At 36.1% G+C, this 23,089-nt stretch overlaps 1 protein-coding gene across 4 annotated transcripts in view; it reads left to right on the top strand.

Annotated features, from left to right (window-relative positions):
• POSTN (periostin) overlaps window positions 1-22,803 on the top strand; it is an 82,141-nt gene extending 59,338 nt beyond the window's left edge. The window contains exons 15-24 of one of the 4 annotated variants that reach the window (XM_034411201.3): window positions 4,423-4,490; window positions 6,351-6,396; window positions 10,020-10,076; window positions 10,967-11,062; window positions 11,712-11,801; window positions 12,713-12,793; window positions 13,222-13,302; window positions 20,632-20,718; window positions 21,270-21,311; window positions 21,773-22,803. In XM_034411201.3, coding sequence (XP_034267092.1) covers window positions 4,423-4,490; window positions 6,351-6,396; window positions 10,020-10,076; window positions 10,967-11,062; window positions 11,712-11,801; window positions 12,713-12,793; window positions 13,222-13,302; window positions 20,632-20,718; window positions 21,270-21,311; window positions 21,773-21,843 — 719 coding nt within the window. In that variant the 3' untranslated portion in view covers window positions 21,844-22,803. The remainder of the gene's footprint in view (window positions 1-4,422; window positions 4,491-6,350; window positions 6,397-10,019; window positions 10,077-10,966; window positions 11,063-11,711; window positions 11,802-12,712; window positions 12,794-13,221; window positions 13,303-20,631; window positions 20,719-21,269; window positions 21,312-21,772) is intronic. The other 3 variants (XM_087888416.1, XM_034411203.3, XM_087888417.1) reach the window with 3 other exon arrangements.
• The last annotated feature ends 286 nt before the right edge of the window (window positions 22,804-23,089 follow it).

Genomic DNA, 23,089 nt, shown 5'->3' with positions numbered 1-23,089 from the left:
TTTGGGGTGTGATATCATCAATATGCTGATGATACCCAATTATACATCTCCACCCCAGACCACCCCAGAGATGCCCTTTCCATGATGTCCCGTTGCCTGGAGGAGGTACAAGCCTGGATGGGCAGAAACAGACTCAAACTCAATCCCTCTAAGACTGAGTGGCTGTGGATGCCGGCATCTCGGGTTTCAGAGGCTCCATCACTTTTGATAGATGGGGAAAAACTTGCACCCGTTGATAGGGCTCGCAACTTGGGTATCCTCCTGGATGCTCGGCTATCCCTAGAAGACCATCTAATGGCCGTGACCAGAGGGCCCTTCGCACAGGTTCGCCTGGTGCGCCAGTTGCGCCCTTTCCTGGACCGAGATGACCTTTGCCCTGGTTACTTCCCGCTTGGATTACTGCAATTCCCTCTACATGGGCCTGCCCCTGAGATGCACCTGGAGACTCCAGATGATCCAGAATGCAGCTGCACGGGTTGTTATGGGAGCCCCTCGTTACTCCCATATAACACTCCTCCTGCGTGAGCTGCACTGGTTACCAGTGGTTCTCCGGGTCCGCTTCAAGGTGCTAGTCCTCACCTATAAGGCCCTTCATGACTTAGGTCTGGGATATTTGCATGACCTTCTCCTGCCTGCCTCTCACCATCCTGTTCGCTCACATAGGGCCGCTCTCCTCAGGGTTCCGACGGCGAGCCAATGTCACCTTGCTGTGCCCAGGGGTAGGGCGTTCTCTGTGGGTGCTCCCACCCTCTGGAATGAATTACCTACTGAGCTCCGGATGGCTCCTGATCTCCGCTCCTTCCGTCGGGACTTGAAGACTTGGCTTTTCAAACAAATAGGCTGAGACTGATTCCGGGCTTTATTATTTACTACTAATTAATTATTTGGATTAAATTATGATTTTATTGTACTTGTTTCTTAACTTGTGTTCACCGCCCTGAGTCCTTCGGGAGAATGGTGGCATATAAATACATGTAATAAATAAATAAATAAATAAATAAATAAATAAATAAATAAATAAATAAATAAATAAATAAATAAAGACATGTGAGGTGTTTTTAATTTCCTTATTGCCACATGTACATGTTTGCTCTGCTATGAGGGTTTTATTGTATCTGCCTTGCTGGAGTATTGAGGGGAAGATGTTAAATCTTCTCCTCAGCCATGGAGCCATGGTGGCACAGTGGTTAGAATGCAGGCTAACTCTGCCCATTGCCTGGTGTTTGATCCTGCTGAGGTTCAAAGCTGACTCAGCCTTCCATCCTTCCAATGTTGGAAAAATGTGGACCCAGATTGTTGGGAGCAATATGCTGACCTTGTAAACTGCTTAGAGACTGCTTAGCACTATGAAGCAGTATATAAGTCTAAATTGCTATTGCTAGTGCTAAATCTAGCTCTAAAAATGCTATTCTGCTCTTAGGAAAGGTTAGATCTTTCAGATATCTTGCTGGTTCCCTTATCTCACATCTACTCCTCTGCTGTGGAGGAGTATCCTATTAACTTCAGATTGGACTCCATCTCCTATTCTGTTGAATACCAATTACTTGACTTGATCATAGCCTAGTCATGAAATTAAGAACAATGGGGAAAGACCATATAAGACCAGTTTGTGCTCTATTGCCTGTTTCCAGGATTGAGAGGTCAAAGCCTACAGAATTTTGTCAATGTTTTAGCCTCAAAAAGGGTTAAGGCTGCAGGGACTAATAGTCCTCCACCTATAAAAAAAAACAAAACAAATGGCATTTGTGGACCTAAGGGCTGATTGCACCATGTGATCCAGATGTATCTTCCAAGTACAAATATTTTAATAAATATGACAGATCAGAACACATAACTATATCAATTGATAATAGTGGAAATGAAGAGAGTATTTTTCTATCATCCTTCCATCCTCAGAAAAATGACTCATATGACATGCCTGTTACCCAGAAATTTTAGGCCTACAATGTCTTCAAACTAGCTTTTATTTTTTCAAATAGAATGGGGCTGGAAGGGACCTTGGACATCTTCTAGTCCACCCCCTGCTCAAGCAGGAGAACCTATACCATTTCAGATAAGTGACTGTCTAGTCTCTTCTTAAAACCTCCAGTGATGGAGCGCCCACGATTTCTGAAGGCAAGCTGTTCCACTGGTTAATTGTCCTGACTGTTAGGAAGTTTCTCCTTATTTCCAGGTTGCTTCTCTCTTTGATTAGTTTCTGACCATTGTTTCTTGTCCTGCCCTCTGGTGCTTTGGAGAATAATTTGATCCCCTTGTAGGGTTGCCAGGTGTCCACTATTTGAGCAGACAGAACGCTTTTTTCACATTATGTTCACTATTTTTTTTCACAAAATAGTGGACATTTTTTTAATTCAAAAGCTTTATGATGAAATGGTACGTAAGTTTTGCGAGTCAGAATTCCATGAAGCTTTGCGCCATTTTCCAACATGTTTGTTAAGTTTGTTTAAAGCGGTCAAAAGACTTCTTTTAAACTGGATACCTCTAAAATCGTATTTTATTTCTCTTGGATCTGATGAGTGCCATAAGGTTATCTGGAACCTTATTTTGGATCAGGAAAATGAACTCGCAAAAGACGATGAACCAACAATTTCAGAATTGTATTTATATTTCATGCACTTCTTCATGTCAATAATGCAAGACACCCTACTGAAGCTGGAAAGCAAGAAAATTCTTGCATGTGATCTTCACATTATCATGTGTAACCTGCGTGATTCTTTGCCAAAAAAAATACGATGAGCAGTTTTTTGGAATGAAAGTTTTATTTGCCTTACGTAAAAAATATTTGCCTGAGAATGCCGTGCAAAAGTTCAAGAAAGAAGCCATCAACGTGTATCAAAGAGCCATTGCGTACCTAGAAAAGTGGTATAATTTCACCGATTCAGTATATGAGACGCTAAGTTGTTTCAATCTAACTGATCGCAATAATCCTCCAATTTTAGAAGAAATGACGAACATCTGGTTATTATCACCATGGCGAGAAGAACTTCCACCCAACACTCTCTTCGATGAAATTTCTGCCTTAGAAGAAGTTTATGTTCATCTGCAGGGCGATTCATCCCTTGATAAGTGGACGTACTTTTTCAAGAAAGAGCCAGCTCCGAGTTTACTGAAACTGTTCCAGTATTGTGCATCAATTCCGGTATCAAATGCAAACGTTGAACGAATTTTCAGCGTCATGGGAAATTTGTGGACTGACGAACGTAACCGACTGCTTGTACCATCAGTTCGAAGTGAACTTTGTATATTTTTTAATATTTCTCAACGTTATACTGAAATTAAAGAATTATTCCTTAAACACAAAGAATTTATCAAAGCTGTGCAGTCAAATAAAAAATACACACGACAGCAAAGTAAAATGTAATTTAATATTTTACATATTATTATAATATATTTGATGTTTTGAATTTTAAGTAAAGTTTTGAAGTTATTATTTTAATATGTGTTAAAATGTTTGTAAGAAAATATATAATTGTAAATTTTTTAAATTTTTTTTACTACTTAACCCCCCCCTCCCCCCCGCTTGCCCACTATTTTTTGGAAGCAGACCTGGCAACCCTACTTCTTTGTTGCAACCCCTCAAATACTGGAATACTGCTATCATGTCACCTCTAATTCTTCTTTTCTTTAGACTAGCCAAATCCAAATCCTGCAGCCGTTCTTCATATGTTTTAGTCTCCAGGCCTTTGATCATCTTAGTTGCTCTTCTCTGAACTTTTTCCAAAGTTTCAACATCTCTTTTGTAGTATGGTGACCAAAATTGTTTGCAATATTCTGGATGTGGTCTTACTAAAACGGTACTAACACTTCACATGATCTTGATTCTATGCCTCTGTTTATACAACCCAGGATTGTATTGGCTTTTCTGACTGCTGCTGTACACTGCTGGCTCATATTCAAATGATCATCCTCTAGGACTCCAAGGTCCCTCGCACAGTTACTGTTTTTGAGCCAGGTCTTGCCTAATCTGTACTTATACTTTTGATTTTTCCTGCTCAGGTGTAAAACTTTGCTTTTCCCCACATTAAATTTCATTTTGTTGGATAGAGCCCATTGTTCAACTTTGTCAAGATCTTTTTGGATCCTGAGCTTGTCTTCACAAGCTCAGTTCACTGTCACTATTCCTGACAGTTCACTGTCACCTGCAAATTTGATGAGTTCCCCTTCTATTTCCTCATCTAAGTCATTTATGAAGATATTGAAGAGTATTTGGCATAAGATAGAGCCTTGTGGTACCCCACTGCTTACTTCTCTTGATGGATGTAGTACCATTAAGGACTATTCGTTGTGTATGGTTTCTCAGCCAGCTATAAATTCATCTGGCGGTGATGTTGTCTATTCCACATTTTTTAGCTTATCAAGAAGTAGGTTGTGGTCTACTTTTTTAAATGCCTTATTTAACTTAATAAATATATTTTGTTTTAGATATGCCAGTTGGAAATGATCAGCTCCTTGCAATTCTCAGAAAACTGATTAAGTACATTCAGATCAAGGTATGATTATTTGGTTGTGCTTTGAGGTAGAAGGAATGCAGACTATATTTATTACCTCTACTTACCTACCATATTACCGCTTTCTTTTATTTATTATGATTATTAAATTTATATGCCACCCATCTCACCAAGAGGCAAAATATTTTAGAATATTTTAGCAACATTTAGACCATATGTACTAATAGTTAAGAGGAATTCGGTCTTAAATAAGATGTGGAGATCAATTACCATCCAGGGAATATGTCTATAGTTTTTCTGTCACAAAACATTATTTTGCAAACAATTTAATGGCCATGAATTCAAGTCTGACATAGATAATCACTCTTCATCATTAATGAGCATTTTTCCTGTCATTGAAAAATGTCAACATAAACTATGCTTCTCACATAGCTAAGCTTTATTTTACCCTGTAATGCAGTTGGAAGCTACAGTTGCCCTTGGAGATTTAATACCAAGCAATTTTAGAGCAATGATTGATGGACATCCTGGATTCTTTTCCATTCCTACTCAACATCACCTAGGAAAAAGAACTTTCTAGAAAAGTGGGGGGTATGGTTAGGATACAGAGAATTCCATTCCATTTTATCCATGTCCTTTTAATGCTCCAATGGACAGTTAGTTATGATAAGGTTTTTTTTCCATAGGATCAGAAATTTCCTGGGACAGTGATAGTCCTGTCAAAAGAAAGAAAATTAATAAATAAAAAGAAACATCCCCCCCCAACCTCCTCTTTCATACTATTTAAAAGCATTTTTTCTTCTTTGCTGTGAAAAAGCACCAGTTTTAAGGAGTTTTTCTCTTAAAAGATGATTCTGTAAATCTATATTATTTATATTTCACAATAAAATGAATATAATTGACATTTACTTCCCAACCTATGATTACTCTAATCTTAGACATATTTACTTAGAGATAAATCTCATTGATGGTGGTGAATATTGGTAGCTCAGGTATAGGATGAGGGTGGAGGTTCGTTCTCCAAGCTTGTGGGTTAGTTTCTGAATGTTTTGTTACCAAGCTACCTAGCCTGGTAACAAAACATTCAGAAACTAACCCACAAGCTCGGAGAATGAACCTCCACCCTCATAAATCTTATCGTTAATACAAATATATTTACTCAGGACTACTGATTGGCGTGTATGTGTTGACATAGTATTTTAAATAATTCCCTGTCAAAAAAGAGCCCCTTTCTCTTCTTTATATTCAGAATTATTTCTGCTTCTTCCTTGTGGATTGCAACGAGAAGGAAAACTTGCCAGTAACAACTCAGCCAGGATATTGGACTATTAGTTTTGTTCTTTTCTTACACAAAAATATAAGTCTCTTGGGAGATCAAAATGCTATATAAAAGAAGAAAGCTGTTGTGACAGAGTTTGTATGCAGAAGGACACAACTGCTTCTTCATTCTATGTCATTCTACAGCCACTTGGCCACTGAGTTGATTTTTTTTCTCCTAGATTTCAGTAGTCCAGTGTCTGTCTACCCAACCAACCAACCCACGGCCCACCCACCCTTATTGAAAGCTATTAAAAGAAAAATAGGGTTCAGAAATGGACTAGCTGGGAGTTATGCATCCCTATAGTAGAGAAAATCATTCAGTAGCTCAGAATATTGTTGATTACACCATTCCTTAAGTCTCTGAGTATATGATCCAGAATAGAGCTACTATTAAGGACTTTGAAAAACTTCCAGAAGCCATTCTCTTCATGATTTTTTTACTTTGTTTATTTTCAGATTTTCATTAAGCTTTTTGTGTAATAGAATTGGCCCACTTAATGCACTGTAACTCAGCAGTTTTCATTTTCTTGTTTCTTATAAATACACGTGATTTGATTGAACCTTAATTTTTTCCCCCCACAGTTTATCCATGGTAGCACATTTAAAGAAATTCCACTAACATTTTACAGTAAGTAGTTTAAAAGCTAAAATATTCAATTGTAAATAATTACAGGCATGGAAAATCATTTAGCAGTTTAGATAAGGGCAATGTTTCTCAGCCTTGGCAGCTTGAAGATGTGTGAATTTTGAATGTTTAGGCAGTTTTAGTCATGCTATGCTGTATATGCAACATCACAGTGATCTTGTATTTGCTACAAACTATCCTGACTTTATTTCTAACTGTGTAGAAAAAGAAGGGCTAAGGAGGGATGATGTGGCCCTAATTCCTTTAGTTTTGAACTAAATAATAATAATAATAATAATAACAACAACAACAACAACAACAACAACAACAACAACAACACACCTGACATAACAATAGTTGAAAAGAAAAAAGTATGGTTCATTGACATTGCAATACCTGGTGATGCACGGATTGAAGATAAGCAGCAAGAAAAAATCACAAAGTACCGGGACTTGCAAATTGAAGTTGAGCGACTGTGGAAAAAGAAATCGTGTGTTGTCCCAATTGTAATTGGAGCCCTTGGAGCAATACCCAAAGGGCTACCCCGCTATTTAGAAATTCTAAATTTGCCGGACTTGAACATTTTAACTCTACAAAAAACCACCTTACTCAGAACAGCTTACATCCTCGACAATACCTTAACAGTTCCTAGGTCCTTGGTTAGGACTCGAGCTGCTGAGCTATTAACCAGCCTCAAAGGCTGTGAATCTCACTAAAGATTAACCAATAAATAATAGATTTGTGATAATCTGAAGACAAAACTCAAATGAATTACGATGAAGCCAGTGAAGATTCACAAGTGCATCTTACACTCCTATCCAGGTTATCATGGGATGAAATAGAGCTTGTTTTATAATATACAATGCTAGTTGTGTCTCATTGGAATGCTTTTAGCTCCCAAGGAGTTCTTTCAAAACTACTGTAGATCTTTAGATAATTTGAGTTGAATCCATAATACCTTAATAAAACAGATTATTTGTTTGCAGACTTTGTTATGAGGCTCTTAACCTTGATCAGTTAGTCAGCTGGAAACAGAGGGGTAGTATCAAGAACACATGAAGTGCTAGTACCAGTTTATACTGCACTGGTAAGACCACACTTGGAATACTAATACAGCTGAAATAAGCACAGAAAATAGTAGTAATTATTCCTTTATGCAGCCAAGATATCGTTGGTTGCCAGCCTAGTAATCTGACTTTACCCCAGGATATGATTAATATTGGAGGTTTTTTTAAATCATTGCTTAGAATACCACTGCTGATGAGTCAACAACAGTCCTCTGCTTTATATACAAAGATTTTATTTATTCAACAGTTTTTATAACTTTCTCCAAACCATAGACTCTGGGCAGCATAGAACAAAGTAAAAATACAAAATGAAAAGAAAGACATATAATTAACTGAAATACCTCAGATGGTGGCTAAAAACATTTAACCCATCTTAAAAGTATGATAGAATAGTGTTGTTTTAATAATTTTATGAAATGCCAGAAGGGAGAGAGCTGTGTGAACCAGAGGTGGGTTCTACTTACCTTTACTACCGGTTTGCAACGGGATCACGCACACATGCTCGCCTTGTGCACATGCGCAGATTGCCAATGATAATATCCAGGGTGGTGGGCGGGGCCTCCTGCTGGTTTTACTACCGGTTCTTGTGAACCGGTCTGAATCGGGGGCAACCCATCACTGGTGTGAACCTTCTGAAGCAAAGAGATCCAAAATATAGAAACCACAACAGAGAAGGCATATCTCATCTCAAACAAAGGGGAGACTCTAAGCAGATATTCTTGTTCTGTTATTATTAGAATGGCAGATTCAACCTAGGAAAGGTGGGACTTGGGAGAATTTGTATTGGACCTGAAAGCCTACTAATAACCAATCTAATGACTTTTGTAGTGGTATTACACGGCTATGATGGAATTGTCCCATCAGTAAGTGAACTGCCACATGCTATTATTATTCAGATTATCATTATTCTGTAGCTTTGCATGTACACTCAGAGCTTCTGCACCAGAGACAGAATCTTTAAGTGTCTAATCATATTTGGCCAAATAAATTATTCAGTTCAATTCAATTCAAGATTTATTGATGACTTAACTACCCTTTCATCAGAAGAATAATATTTAATGTGGATCATTGTAGGCACTAAAAATAAGCTTATTATTTTGGATAACCTCTTAACATAATTACTCAAGCTTGTTAAATCTGTGCAACAATATGGCTTAATTCAGTGTATACTTTCAGTTGGTAAATATTTGATTTGTTTTCACAAGGTTCAGACATTAAAATATATTTATTGCTGTCAGATGTTGGGTTTCAACAACTGCTTGGATTGTATATAATTATTTCCCCAAATATCTAAATATATATTAATTGTAATGGGCACAGCAGCCAAAGATGACTCAGGACCCAGCCATTGTCTAAACATGCTGCTTTAAGCAATTAATGTGAATCCAGGAAGATTCCTTAATCATGAACCAATTTCTTCATAGGAAGTGCAATCTATCTTGAGTTTCTGAAGTTCCTGGCAGTTTATTGACAAAAAAAACAACAACAAAAAAACCAAAACCACTTGGTCTTTGAGGGATTCAGTGTAGTTTTTTCCCCCAACCCATCTAGACTTAATAGTTTCCATATACTCATTGAATCTTTTTATGGGTTCATGCCTAAAGTGGGACTATATCTCATGGTTTCCTGGTTTCTAGCCTGATGCCTTAACTTCTACAATAAACAGGCCTGAAGTAGCAATGCATAATTGGATATTATCTATATATTGATGACATTCCATCCTAATCTGCCAGAATTATTTCATTGGCTTCATATAGATACTAAATAACATGGGGAAGAGCATTGGGTCTTATGGTGATCTGCATTGGAGAAACCATGCCTTATAGTACTCCCTTATAACCCACAATTAAATCACTATGAGTGAATTAGCTGGCCATATAAATTTTCTTAATAATTAATTAATAAATAAAAATATTGCAGACTAGAATTCTTTATTCAAAGGAACAGAAGAACAGAGCTCCAACTTCCAGCTCTTCTAGACAATTTACAAGATGCCATGATTGCCAGTCACCTGATAGGTCAAAGAGATGCATGCTTCCTCATTAATGTCCTGATGAAGATATATGGCTGCGTCTAAATCTTGACTGGCAGAAATACAGATAATCCATTTCTTCTAGGACTCTGAATTGAGCCATTGTCATCTTCTCATCCACTTTTCCTAAAAAGGGAAGGCTGGAGACTGATAAAAGTTGTCAAAGCTAAGTTACGGAGAACATCTATCAGAGAGGGTGCAAATCTCAAATCAAATGTGGAAATGTGTTTGCCACATTCTGATCACATGTGGAAAAGAAATAATTTATTTTTTTCCTAGAGTTTAAGCTGAGAAAGGGCATAATGGACATTTCAAACAAAACTCTGATACCATATTTTTTTCTTCTTATATTATGTATGTTTTCAATATGCCATGTATTTTAAACATATTTGTATGGAAAGATTCAATAGATTTTACAACTACCATGAATAAAGGAAGATAAAATCCTAGCAGAATTAATTAGATTAAATTACTGTGTGTGTTTAAGAGGCAAAAATCATAAGTGAACTAATTATTTCTTCCCACAGATATTAAAAAGATTACAACGGTAGTTGGTGGTTCCACAATTCGAAAGGAGATTGAAGGTAAACTGTGTGAAAGAGAACAAAGAGCAATCTCTCCAAGTATCTCTCTTGGAAATAGCATGTAATACTGGAATAACTTTCAGCAACAGTTTGTTCCTATAATCAATTATGTTTTAATGAAAACCTTTACAAAATCTATAAATTTACTTGGAACTACAGAAAAACAACGTAGGAAGGATCAATCTATATTTTTCAGCAGAATTCCTATATTTAATTTGAAATTGGAGACAGAAGAGATAGTGTGCTTAGTGGTGATATCACTCCATCATCTGAGCCATGCTTACCCAAAAAGCAACACAAACCAAAATGGGGGCAACTTCCTTCTCTAAAATAATAATTATATAGTATTTTGTTGTTGTTGTTCATTATTATTTTCTGTATGTTTATTGTTTAAAAAGTTGCTTGAACATTTGAGATGGCTTTTAAAAAATGACAAACAAATAATTTTAAAGATCAAAATGGCAAATGGGAATTATGATTTGTTATAGTTATGTCAAAGAGCTGCAAATTTCTGAATCTGCTGTCCATGTATGCAAACATGTATGATATTTTTGCTTCTATAATATGCATTATATCAAAATAAATAAATATCAATATAGGTTAAAGTATACAGTATGTCAACAATTTTTCATATTTTAAATCTGGCCACCCAACTTGAAACCTCAGTCAAAGCATTTAAATCAGTTTAATGCTACACTCTGATTATGGTATGACTATATTGTTCTGAATATGCTCTGCCAAATTCAGAAGCTTTAGAACTGGCTTTGCAGTTGATTTCTAGATATTATGTTTTCAAGAGTATTTTTCTCTGAGATATTTTGAAACTTACATAAAATTTTCATGTGTCACTTTCATAACACATTTCATGATGTTTTAACAATGCTTTGCAGTGCCATCCATTACAAAGTTCACCAAAGTGATTGAAGGGGAGCCAGAATTTAAGCTGGTCAGGGAAGGAGAGACAATAACTAAAGTGATTCATGGAGGTGAATATATTTCGTGGTCTGGGCAGTACTAACTAGAAGGATTTGGAAAAGAGTTCCAAATACCAATTCCAAAGTTTAGATACAAGTCGGAAGACTGAGTCTTGCAGATATAGATTTGCTTTTAGCATGTTTTAATTATATATATTGCATCAGGAAATTAAACGTTTTAATTTTCATTTCTTTTTTATTAATGCAAATAAAAGAAATCATTTTTCACTCTGCATGCTAAAAATATTGAACTGTAGACCTAAGATGCAATGTAGCAATAACAATTTGCCAATTCTAGTAATTTCTTAGTGATATAATCAATGTTTTCAACTGCAGAATAATCAAAAAACATGATATTTTTGTTATTCAAAGCTCTCAATAAAACTGTAAGCCAACAAGCAAAAAAATTCAATATATATTTTAAAATAGCTAAATATTTTTATTCAGATTTTTTTTTTAAAAAATAGCAATTTTTAGTTTGAAAATATATAGTCTTGGCAAAACTGGCATGCTCTTATTTTTTTTCGAGGTATCTCTATAATCTAATGAAAACATTTGAATTAACTATTTCTAACACTTTTCCCACTGTCTAAAAATCCAAAAGTAGTCCAGTAAATTGCATTGATCTTGCCATTAACCATTTAAAAATGTTTTCTTATAGAGCCTAAAATTAAAAAATACACAAAAATAATTGATGGGCATCCTGTGGAAGTGACTGAAAAAGAGGTGACTGAAGAAAGAATTATTCAAGGTAAAATTCATTTAAAGTAGCTTCAGTCTTAAAAATTCAAATTTCAAATCTGTGGGGAATAATATGTACTATTTTAAATTTTCTTGTATGTTCTGATTCTGAGATGTTTAGGTTTAGTTTTGGCAACAAAAATAGTCTCTGTAATGACATAGCTTATTAAGAAAAGGCACAAGAAGTAAAACTAAAAAATCCAACTAAAATATCCTAGATATATCCTCCGCCCTCTATACAAAAGATGTAATTTGTGCTCAAAGTTTCCTTTAGTTGTATGTGCTCCACTTACTGATTTTTATTTTACTGTATGCATGTTTATAGTACATTTAAATCTCAGTGAAGTCAATAGAAGTTTAATCTTTTATAAATAATGCAATAATGAATTCTATGTGGACATCTTTCGGCAATTCGTTTACTTAATTATCACAAGTGTTCATCCATCTTTTGAAATCTTAGTGTTTTTATTCTGCATATGACCTGCTAGCTACCAAACACATGGTAATCAGTGGTGGGTTTTAAAAATTTTTACTACCGGTTCTGTAGGTGTGGCTTGGTGGGTGTGGCATGATTGGTGGGCATGGCTTGGTAGGCATGGCAGGGAAAGAATACTGTAAAATCTCCATTCCCACCCCATTCCAGGGGAAGGATACTGCAAAATCCTCATTCCCTCCTGATCAGCTGGGCCTTGGGAGGCAGAAAATAGATGGGGTGGGGCCAGTCAGAATTTTTACTACCAGTTCTCCAAACTACTTAAAATTTCCGCTACCGGTTCTCCAGAACTGGTCAGAACCTGCTGAAACCCACCTCTGCATATAATATAATTTTATAATCATATAACATTAAGGAAGAGCCTGATGATCACAATATAACATTAAGAGTATAGAAATTCCAAGTAAAAATTGCTGAATCTTTTTCAGGCCCTGAACTGAAATATACTCGAATCACTGCTGGTGGAGGAACAGATAATGAAGAGACTCTTAAGAAATTGCTAGAGGAAGGTTAGTAGGTTAGTCTGAGATTAATCTGAGAAGATTTATGGATTGCATTGAAGCCTGTTCATTGTCTGAAATGGCTATATTTATGAAAATTCAACAAACAGCGCCTGAATTCTAAATTCAATTCAAAGCCTGCCTAACTCAGTATGTACAAATAAATAATGATTAAAAATAAAAAAAGCAATCTCAACATCACTTACTGTATTGAATGCTGTCAATGGAAATCTTTATAACATAAGATTTATAACAAAGATTTTCAGCATTCAGTATCGCTATTCAAATTGTTTCAATTTTACTGCAAAATTAGCCAAATACTGATTATTTATAATAAATGAAATAATTATAAAATATTTTTTTTGCATTTACTGTAGTTATATTTTCCCATATTGTCCTATAAAACACTTTCATGCCATAAATATATGTCCTGTCAGAGGTTACCAAGGTGACTAAACTCATTGAAGGTGATGGTCATTTACTGGATGATGAAGAAATCAAACGACTCCTCCAGGGAGGTTAGTGAGTGCAAGAAAACTAATTTCATCCTAATGAACTTTAAGAGTTGACAAGCTAATGTCTTAACTTTTTAAAGACTGATTCAAGGAAAGAAAAATCTATGGATCAAACTTCAAGGATTGTATATTAAAACAAGATATTTGGGTAGTCTGCTTATTTCCACAAATCCATACTGAGGAAAAATATATGTATTACTTATGCTCAGTCTTTAAACAGTTTTAAGTGAGCACTGAAGATTCACACACACACACACACACACACACACACACACACACACACACACACACCCCATATAACGCAATACATTTGGAACTCCCAAGAAATATTTATAAAAACATAGGGAAAATTCCAGATCTTTTGCCTTATTAATTATTGTGAATATTCATTGCTCATAAGTTAACAAAGGCATGCTTAATATTCTTTTCGATCAACTACAGATTCTATGCTTTAAACTTACAATTAGAAACTTAATAATTACAATTCTTTGCATATGCAAAGTACCTCTATATACTACGCATGTTGATGTCAGCTTTTTAAAAGTTATTAATTAATTAACTTGAAGAGTTTCAAGGTTCCAGTCCTTTAATTTATCATTACAATAAATATCCTGTTGCTGTGGCTTGGCACCATGATTCAACAAAATGAAAGCCTTCAAGCAATGCTCAGTACAGTTGGGGCATGAAAACTGTTAGCTGACATAAAGACTGCATGTAAATGAGGAATGACTGATAGAGTTGAAGAATGATTCATGCATATATTCGAAAAACTTGTGAACTACTCGAGAAAAAGCTACTTCAGAATTATAGAATTTCATGTTTTGAGTAATGGCCTTCCAATTCACAGCAAAGGTTTGATATTACTGCCTCTCAAATAAGGTGACCAGATGTCCCGCTTTTGGCGGGACAGTCCCGATTTTTAGCAATTTGTCCCGCGTCCCGCAGCATTTTAAAAAAGTCCCGATTTTTCATTCTGCCTCCTGAGTCCCGGCTGCCTCCTGAGTCCCAGCTGATGGCTAGAGGGAAAAAAACTGTTTAAACTCTTGCCGCGGGGCTTCAAAGGGCCGCCCTACAGGTGATCAGTGTTAAAAGAAGACAAATGAGTAGACCGATGCCTGCAAAAATAGAAAAAAACAATCCCTTACAGCTTCCGCATAGGTTAATTAGAACAAGTTGATTAGCTCGGCTTCCCCACTCTCAGCTGATTTGCTCTCGGCTGTTTTGCGCAGGGCTGTGTTCTGTTGCTAGCTGCAAAGAGTTCCTGGAGCAGATTTTTTTTCCCCTAGCTATGCTGAAAAAGCGAAAGTGAAAGCAGGGTCTTTGCTGCAACGTGACAAAATGAGGCAGAGAGAGATTTCTTTTTCTTTTTCCTCACCAAAAATGGTAGGTGCAAAACTGCAAACAATGGGAAATTTAGGGCAAAAGAGGAGAGTTCAAGATTTTAAAACACAAAAGAAAAAAAGCTCTATTTAACTAGGGAATTGTAATAATTGAGATACTATTAATTGTATATTGTGTTGAAAGCAGAAATGGTTAAGTTGTGGTTTGGAGGAATATATGGGGGAAATTATTTGGTTTATTATTATTGGTAAATATAATTAATTGATTTGTAAGAAATTGGATTGCATGGAAATAATTGGAATATTCATGTTCATATTGATTAATATACAAAAAAGATAGTTATATAACTAATTGATTTATATTAAAATGTTGAATTTGCATTAGACAACTGTATTACATAATTACATAATTAACCAATGTGAGGATGGATATAAAAATAGATGACAATGGGAAGGGGTATAATATAGAATAGAAGGGAAAAACTGAATTTGATTAAGATTAGAGATGAGGATGAAGGATAATATTGTTTTTTTAAAAAAAAATAGATGAGGAATAAATATGGCAAAAAGGAAATATAGAAATTGTAAATTTAATTGAAATGACTAAACACTGTTTAAATTTGTGAACCAGCCAAATATTCTGTTCAAAGAAAATACATTGTATGTTTGTATGTGTGTTTCTAATTATTGCTATTTATTCATATTTGTTCTCTTTTATTCTTTAAAGTTTAACAATTCATTCTTTATCTTAATATCTTTATATTTGTTTGGGGTTGGCTTTCTTCCCTTTCATCTTTTTTATTGTACAGCAATCTTTCTCCTCAAACCTACCACCTCTCTCTTTTCTTTCCTTCTTACTTTCTCTTCCCCCCACCCTCTTCTTCTCCTCCCTACTTCCTCTTCCTTTCTCCTTCTCCTCCTCTCTTCCTCCCTCTCTTACCCTCACTCCTACTCTAATTTCCCTTCCCTTCCTTCATCCCTCTCTATTGCTGTATCCTTTTATGCATATGGACTACTCAGAGGGCTGAAAAAGTTATTTTTGACTGGTCCTCACACTTTTGACCAGTCCTCGAACTTACAACTGTCCTCACATTTTACATTTTTGCCCTATCTTGTCATCATGGTGAAGAGAAGCAGTTGTGAAATGAGTGACATGGTTGTTAAGAATGCTGCACGGGCATAAATGTGAGGATGGTCATAAGTGTGAGGACCAGTCAAAAGTGCGAGGACCTGTCAGAAATGACTTTTTTCAGCCCTCTGGTTAGTCCTTTTGTGCATATGGACTACTCAGAGGGCTGAAAAAGTTATTTTTGACTGTCCTCGCACTTTTGACCAGTCCTCAAACTTACGACTGTCTTCACATTTTACATTTTTTGCCCTATCTTATCACCATGGTGAAGAGAAGCAGTTGTGAAATGAGTGACATGGTTGTTAAGAATGCTGCATGGGCATAAATGTGAGGATGATCATAAGTGTGAGGACCAGTCAAAAGTGCGAGGACCTGTCAGAAATGACTTTTTTCAGCCCTCTGAGTAGTCCCTATACACATAGCCATGGCCACCCGGTCACATGACCAGCTAGCCACGCCCACCCAATCACATGACCTCCAAGCCATGCCCACAAAATAAGCCATGCCCACAATGGTATCCCTCTTTACCAATGTTAAAATCTGGTCACCTTACTCTCAAAGGATGCTGTGATGGTATATGCCGCTCCATTCCCAATCTCAGCCAGACATGCAAGGAGGATTTTACTTCCATTTTATTGTTAGCTTTCTTGGTATTCCACATTTGAGAACATTAGCATCATAACATATAAGGATTTATTCTATTACACACCAAAAATGAGATCCTGGCCCTTCAGCTTAAGTATTCTTTGCCAAGAAAGAACTAAGTGATCTATAACTTTTAAATCTATAATGATTACTTCAGTGGTGGGTTTCAAATTTTTTTACTACTGGTTCTATGGGTGTGGCTTGGTGGGCATGGCAGGAGAAGGATACTGTAAAATCTCCATTCCCACCCCACTCCAGGATACTGCAAAATCCTCATTTTCTCCTGATCAGCTGGGACTCGGGAGGCAGAGAATAGATGGGGGTGGGGCCAGCCAGAGGTGGTATTTACTGGTTTTCTGAACTACTCAAAATTTCCGCTACTGGTTCTCCAGATCTGGTCAGAACCTGCTGAAACCCACCTCTGGATTACTTTATTTATCTTTATTACTTTAGAGTGCCTTTTCTTAGTTGGCAGATTAGAATTATCCAGATAGCTAGAATGAAGAACAAAACATAATAACAGAGTTGGAAGGGACCTTGAAGGTCTTCTAGTCCAATCTCCTGCTTAAACAGGAGACACTATACCCATGATAACAAACCTATGGCACGGGTGCCAGAGGTGGTACACAGCGTCCTCTCTGATGGCATGTAAGCCGTCACTCCAGTTCAGCTCCGCTGCACATGTGTGCGCACCTCCCACCAGCCAGCTGGTCTTCGGGTCTCTGCTGAAAATGCATGGGGGGCGGGGCACGTGTGGGGTACATGTGCAGGGACCCACGCACATGTGTGGGGGCGGGGGCGTGCAGGGGGTCATGCGTGTATGCATGGGTGTCATTCAGGGGGTGGGGCACATGCGTGGTGCCCGCGCGTGCATGCGCAGGGGGTAGGGCACATGCGTGGGGCCCGCACACACATTGCATTTTGGGGGTTCACATGGGCACACGCGTATTCGCATGTGCACATGTACACTTTGGGCACTCAGTCCGGAAAAGGTTAGCCATCACTCCGCTATACCATTTCACTCCACTATACCATTTCAGATGGCTGTCCAGTCTCTTTTTAAAAGCCTCCAGTGATAAACCATCCACAACTTCTGAAGGCAACCACTGCCTTATTGTCCTCACTGTCATGAAATTTCTCTTTAGTTCTAGGTTCCTTCTCTTCTTCATTATTTTCCATCCATTGGTTCTTGTCTTGCCTTTTAAATATCACCAATCAGAATAAAGCTTTAAAGAATCTTGGAGGTCTTCTGGTCCAACCCCCTGCTCAAGCAGGGGACCGTATACGGTCAGATAAGTGACTGTCCAGTCTCTTCTGAAAAACCTCCAGTGATGAAGCACCTACAACTTCTGAAGGCAAACTGTTCCTCTGGTTAATTGTCCTCACTGTTAGGAAGTTGCTCCTTAGTTCCAGGTTGCTTCTCTCCCTGATTAGTTTCCATCCATTGTTTCTTGTCCTGCCCTCTGGTGCTTTGGAAAATAAATTGACCCTCTCTTTGTGGCAGCTTTTCAAATATTGGAATACTGCTATCATGTCCCCCCCAGTCCTTTTTTTCTCTAGACTAGCCAAACCCAAATCCTGCAACCATTCTTCAAATGTTTTGGTCTCCAGGCTTTTAGTCATCTTAGTTGCTCTTCTTTGCACTTTTTTTAAAGTCTCAACATCTTTTTTGTAATGTGGTACTAAAACTGAATGCAGTATTCCAGGTGTGGCCTACTTCACATGATTTTGATTCAATGCCTCTGTTTATACAACTAAGGATTGTATTTTTTTGGCCGCTGCCGCACACTGCTGACTCATGTTTAAATGATCGTCTACTAGGACTCGAAGGTCCCTGTCACAGTTACTGTTTTTGAGCCAGGTCTCACCTAATCTGTACTTGTACCTTTGGTTTTTCCTGGCAAGGTGTAAAACCTTGCTTTTCTCCACATTAAATTTCATTTTGTTGGATAGGGCCCATTGTTCAACTTTGTCAAGATGTTTTTGGATCCTGAGCTTGTCTTCTGGGGTGTTGGCTATTCCTGCCAGCTTAGTGTCATCTACAAATTTGATGAGTTCCTCTTCTATTATCTTATCTAAGTCATTTATGAAGATATTGAAGAGAACTGGGCCTAAGATGGAACCTTGTGGTACCCAACTGTTTCCTTCCTTCTATGTACATGCAGTACCATTAAAGACTACTCATTGTTTATGGTTTGTCAGCCAGTTACAAAGCCATCTGGTGATGATGTTGTCTATCCCACATTTTCTAGCTTACCAAAAAGTAGGTTGTGGTCTGCTTTGTCACCTGCCTTGCTAAAGTCTAAATATACTATGTCCATAGCATTTCGCTGGTCTACTGATTTAGTTACTTTGTCAAAGAATGAAATAAGATTAGTTTGGCATGATCTGTTTTCAACAAATCCATGTTGGCTACTAGTTATAACTTTATTTGTTTCTAGATGTTCACAAATCTCTTTTTTATTATTTTTCCAGTATCTTCCCAGGTATTGATATTAGACTGATTGGGCTGTAGTTTCTTGGGTCTGTTTGTTTTTTTTTTAAGATGGGAACCACATCAGCTCTTTTCCAATCCTCTGATAGTTCCTCATTGGTCCAAGATTATTTTTTTTTAAGATTTTAAAGATTTTTTAAAAAGGAAATCAGTAGTTTGGGCAATATTTTCTGAAGCCGTTGATTTTCTAACCTCATGCTAAAGTTAAAATAACGTATAACATTTTTAGACATTAAAATTATTTATATACTTTCCATCTCTCAAGATTCTTGGCAGGTTGCAGCATTAAATTACATTTTATGCTTAGCATATATGTGTATATGTACAGCATGTAACTTTTTAACTTCAATAAAAGATGAAAAGGATTATTATCTATGTGTAACTATCAGTAGATAAGAGTTACAAACAATTCATTACCTTAGTTGCAAAACAAAATTTAACAACAGAGATTCTATCATCTCAAGTAAAGAAACAAACGGTCAGATTCCAAATCACTAATCTATTTTTCTTGCCGTTGCTTAAAAAAAAAGTCTGTTGATGAAAATAACCTTCCTACCCCACCCCCTGGTAATGAACATTTAGCATAAATTGGCCGGCCCTCCTAAAGCAATGAAGCCATTGGTAAATTTATGAGTTAAAATGGCAGTATTCCTTCGCTTTCACCTCTTCATCTTTACCTGGGCAAACTCACCAGGGCAAAAGAATGTCAGCACATCTTTCTAGCAGGACAGGACAAAAATGAATTGTTATGTATGTATGTTACTGTTTTTTTAAAAAAGAATCTTAAGAACCAAAATGCACGTATTCCACAGATTAATGACAATTCTGCATTTAAATGAGTGAATGAATTCTTGTTGCATTTGGATAAGACATATATTACCTCAGATTTTAAGCTATGAATCTAATAGCGGACAGATTTTAAAACAGCTGAACTGCTTGCCCCCATTGTTAAAATACTCCTGTTAATAATTCTGTTTTCATGTACTGAAATGCTTACTATAGCATAAAATGATTGCTAAAACTTAATTATGCTATCAAATACAAATACAAAAAATGAAGATACCTCAGTCTCTGTTCTTAATTCATGCTTAATTGAAAGCATTCATGCTTTGGGTGTGAAAGATTTCAGACTTCTCTATCTACAATAAGCTATAGGTAGAATCTTTGCTGCCATCTAGAAACTTTCCTCTTTTGTGCAGAACAAGCCTTTATATCTAATTAGAGAATCATACATCAATTTAAAATTTCACTTGGCCCATAGACATTTGAGATAATATCCAGAACTGTTTAGGCCAAAATACTACACAAGCAAATTATTCTTTGTGTATAGCAACATAAAACAGTGCAAGCTGTGAGAAAAAGCTGTGTACTACAGATTAGTTCCTGAAGTTTTCTTGGCAAGATTGTTCAGTAGTATTTTTGCCATTGTCTCTTTCCTAGGGTTGACTGACCTAAAGTCACCCAGGTGGCATTGTCCCTAAGTGGGACTAAAACTATATTGGTTTCTAGCTTATACCTTAATTACTTCAGCAAACTGGCTTTCTATGCTTAACTACCAGTCCTAGAATAGAAGTCTCAATGATCATTTCTAAGAAAATGCTTAGGAATTTGTCATTCCTTCCTGACAATCTACACAGTAAGATTTCAGAATTTAATGCCTGGATCACTCTTTTGCCAAAAATATTCTCCTTATGTTAACCATCATTTTTTAATGCTTATCATAGCTGGATCTGAGTACACTAAAGTTACTAAAAAATTTGAAGGAGAGCCACAGATTATTGAAACAGAAATAAAGAAAATTCATCTGGAAGGTCAGTCATACAATAAATGGAATTATTGTTGTAATTATTTTCCTTGGGGCATTATGGAGGTGGTTATGGTGAAAGCTAGAAAAAACAGTATTTCTGACAAGATTGCTGATTAGAATGAGAACAAATGCCTGAAATTTCCCTATGTCTTTATCTACCCTAAATGAGAGGCTTTGGAAATTGTTTCATGTTCTCTCTCTGTGTGTGTGTGTGTGTGTGTGTATTTGTCTGTCCTATAGCTAAACTGATGTGTATGCTACAATAAATTTATTTATTTATAGATACAAAGCATTATTTTCCATTTTATTTTTTGCATAGTATGGATTAAATCTTTTAAATCTGGATGAAATAAAAAAATTTAAATCTTTGCCTTGTTGAAATGTTGATTCAATAGTAGTTATACATCAACATTGACAGAATCTAGAGAACTAATTACTGTCATGTTGCTTGAACTTTCCCCCCCTATACTGTAAAGTCAGAAAATTGAACTTTTGAACCTATGTTATTATTATCAAATTTTTACAATTAAGGATATTGGTTTCAATATTTTTTAGACATCCCAGTAAGAAAAGTACAATCATCTAGAAAGGCACAAGGTATGAAGAGGTTTCTAATATTAACATGTTCTAGCTATACTTAAATAAAAAAGTTTAAATGTGTTCTAATTTTAAAATGGTTGCAAGATTCTTTATGTGAACTACTTTATAAAATATAATAATATTAAATATTTAGAGAGAAATTTGGTAAATCCATTTACACAAAATATGAACTTGCATTATACTAGCTTGAGCATATAATACCAAAGAATGAAACAATAAAGCACTGAAGAGTTAACAATTCTGAATCAATATACTACTGGATATTGAAGGAAGAATACCTATTTTTGAACTTGTACATATCCTAGTTATTTATGTGTATTATTATTTTTGTAATAAGTATGTTTTTATTTTAAGCAATAATAATCATAATTAATGTATTTTGCTATATTTTTATGAATATTTAACTGATAAAAACAATAAATAAAATAACCTTATCTGACATATTTTTGGATTAACAGAATCACTACGGAGAAGAACAAGACTTGTCCATCCTGGCACAAGACGACAAAATCCACAGAAAAAGAACTGAAAAAACTTTCAAAAATTTAATCAAATTTAAAAAAAATTATCAAGGAAAATTGTTTACTTACTCATGTTAGTAATAAAATTGGGTATAGTACTCACTATTGAATAAAATCTCACAAAATTATATGTGTTAGAAAAAATAAATTTAGAATTTATCTGTTTTCTATGAATAACTGATTAGAGTAGATGTTCTGAAAATATGCAAACACAGATAAGTTCCATTGATTTTGGTGGATCTTATTTCTGAGCCATTGTATATTAAATAACCTGAATAGAATATATGTATGTGTATCTCCATTATATCATTTATGTACAGAAGACAACTATAACGTTTCTGAAACATTTGCCTTAAAAATAAAAAGCAATCTTATCTGAATAATTACTTCTGTTGGGAAGTAATATAAAATTTAGAATTTATGAACTTGCAAAGCATCCCTGGCCTGTTGTCGAATTGCCATAGGCAAGGGGGATGGGAAAACGGCAAAGCAGCACGGCATCCAAAAACAAAAGCACATTCCAGACATATCTCTCTCAAGGCTGTCTCCCAGGGTTACCCACAGCGGCCAGAGAGGAGTGATCTCTACAACTCATGAAATTGCTCCGTTGGTGAATGTGACTGATGACACACCCTGGGGGCAGGAGGGGGAAACAGGGTCAAGTCTGGGCCATAAATTACATGGGGTCAGAGTTGGCTTCACTTGGAACATGCCAACATGAAGCTCCTAATAAATAACTGGATTTCTTTTGAAGCTTGGCTCGAGGCTCATGATTTAATTAGGGCATCCATCGGAACCCTGACAGAATTCAGTTGAAAATGTTTGTCTATAATACTACACTATTAATCATTATTAACATGGGATTGTTTGTAAATTGTCATTTTTAAATACCTTATTTGCTTATTCTTTCATATTTTTAAATTACAAGAAGCCTTGTAAATGAAATAAATTTAATCAAGGTGCCTTAATTCTGCTGTGTTTTGTCAAAAAGAATTCAGGGTTCCCTTTATACTTCTAGTTCGAGAATTTTTTTCTAATAACGTGTGTGAATTACAATTTTTAGTAATTTTTTTTTATGAGAGAAAAAACATGAGATTTTCTGAATGGCCAAGGATGGGGGTTGGAAGGACTGTTATTTTTCTGATTCCTTATATAGTTTCAAGCTGTATTTCTAGAAAGTCTAGAGTTCTGCAGTGAGATCAGAAACAGCCAACTACACACAAAAAGGCATAATATTTCAAGGAGCATAGACAA

This window comes from Pantherophis guttatus, chromosome 2 (genome assembly GCF_059756535.1).
Source record: "Pantherophis guttatus breed Tessera chromosome 2, ASM5975653v1, whole genome shotgun sequence".
Lineage (NCBI taxonomy): Eukaryota > Metazoa > Chordata > Lepidosauria > Squamata > Colubridae > Pantherophis > Pantherophis guttatus.
The sequence above is the reverse complement of the archived record's forward strand: the minus strand, read 5'-3'. Positions and strand labels throughout refer to the sequence as shown.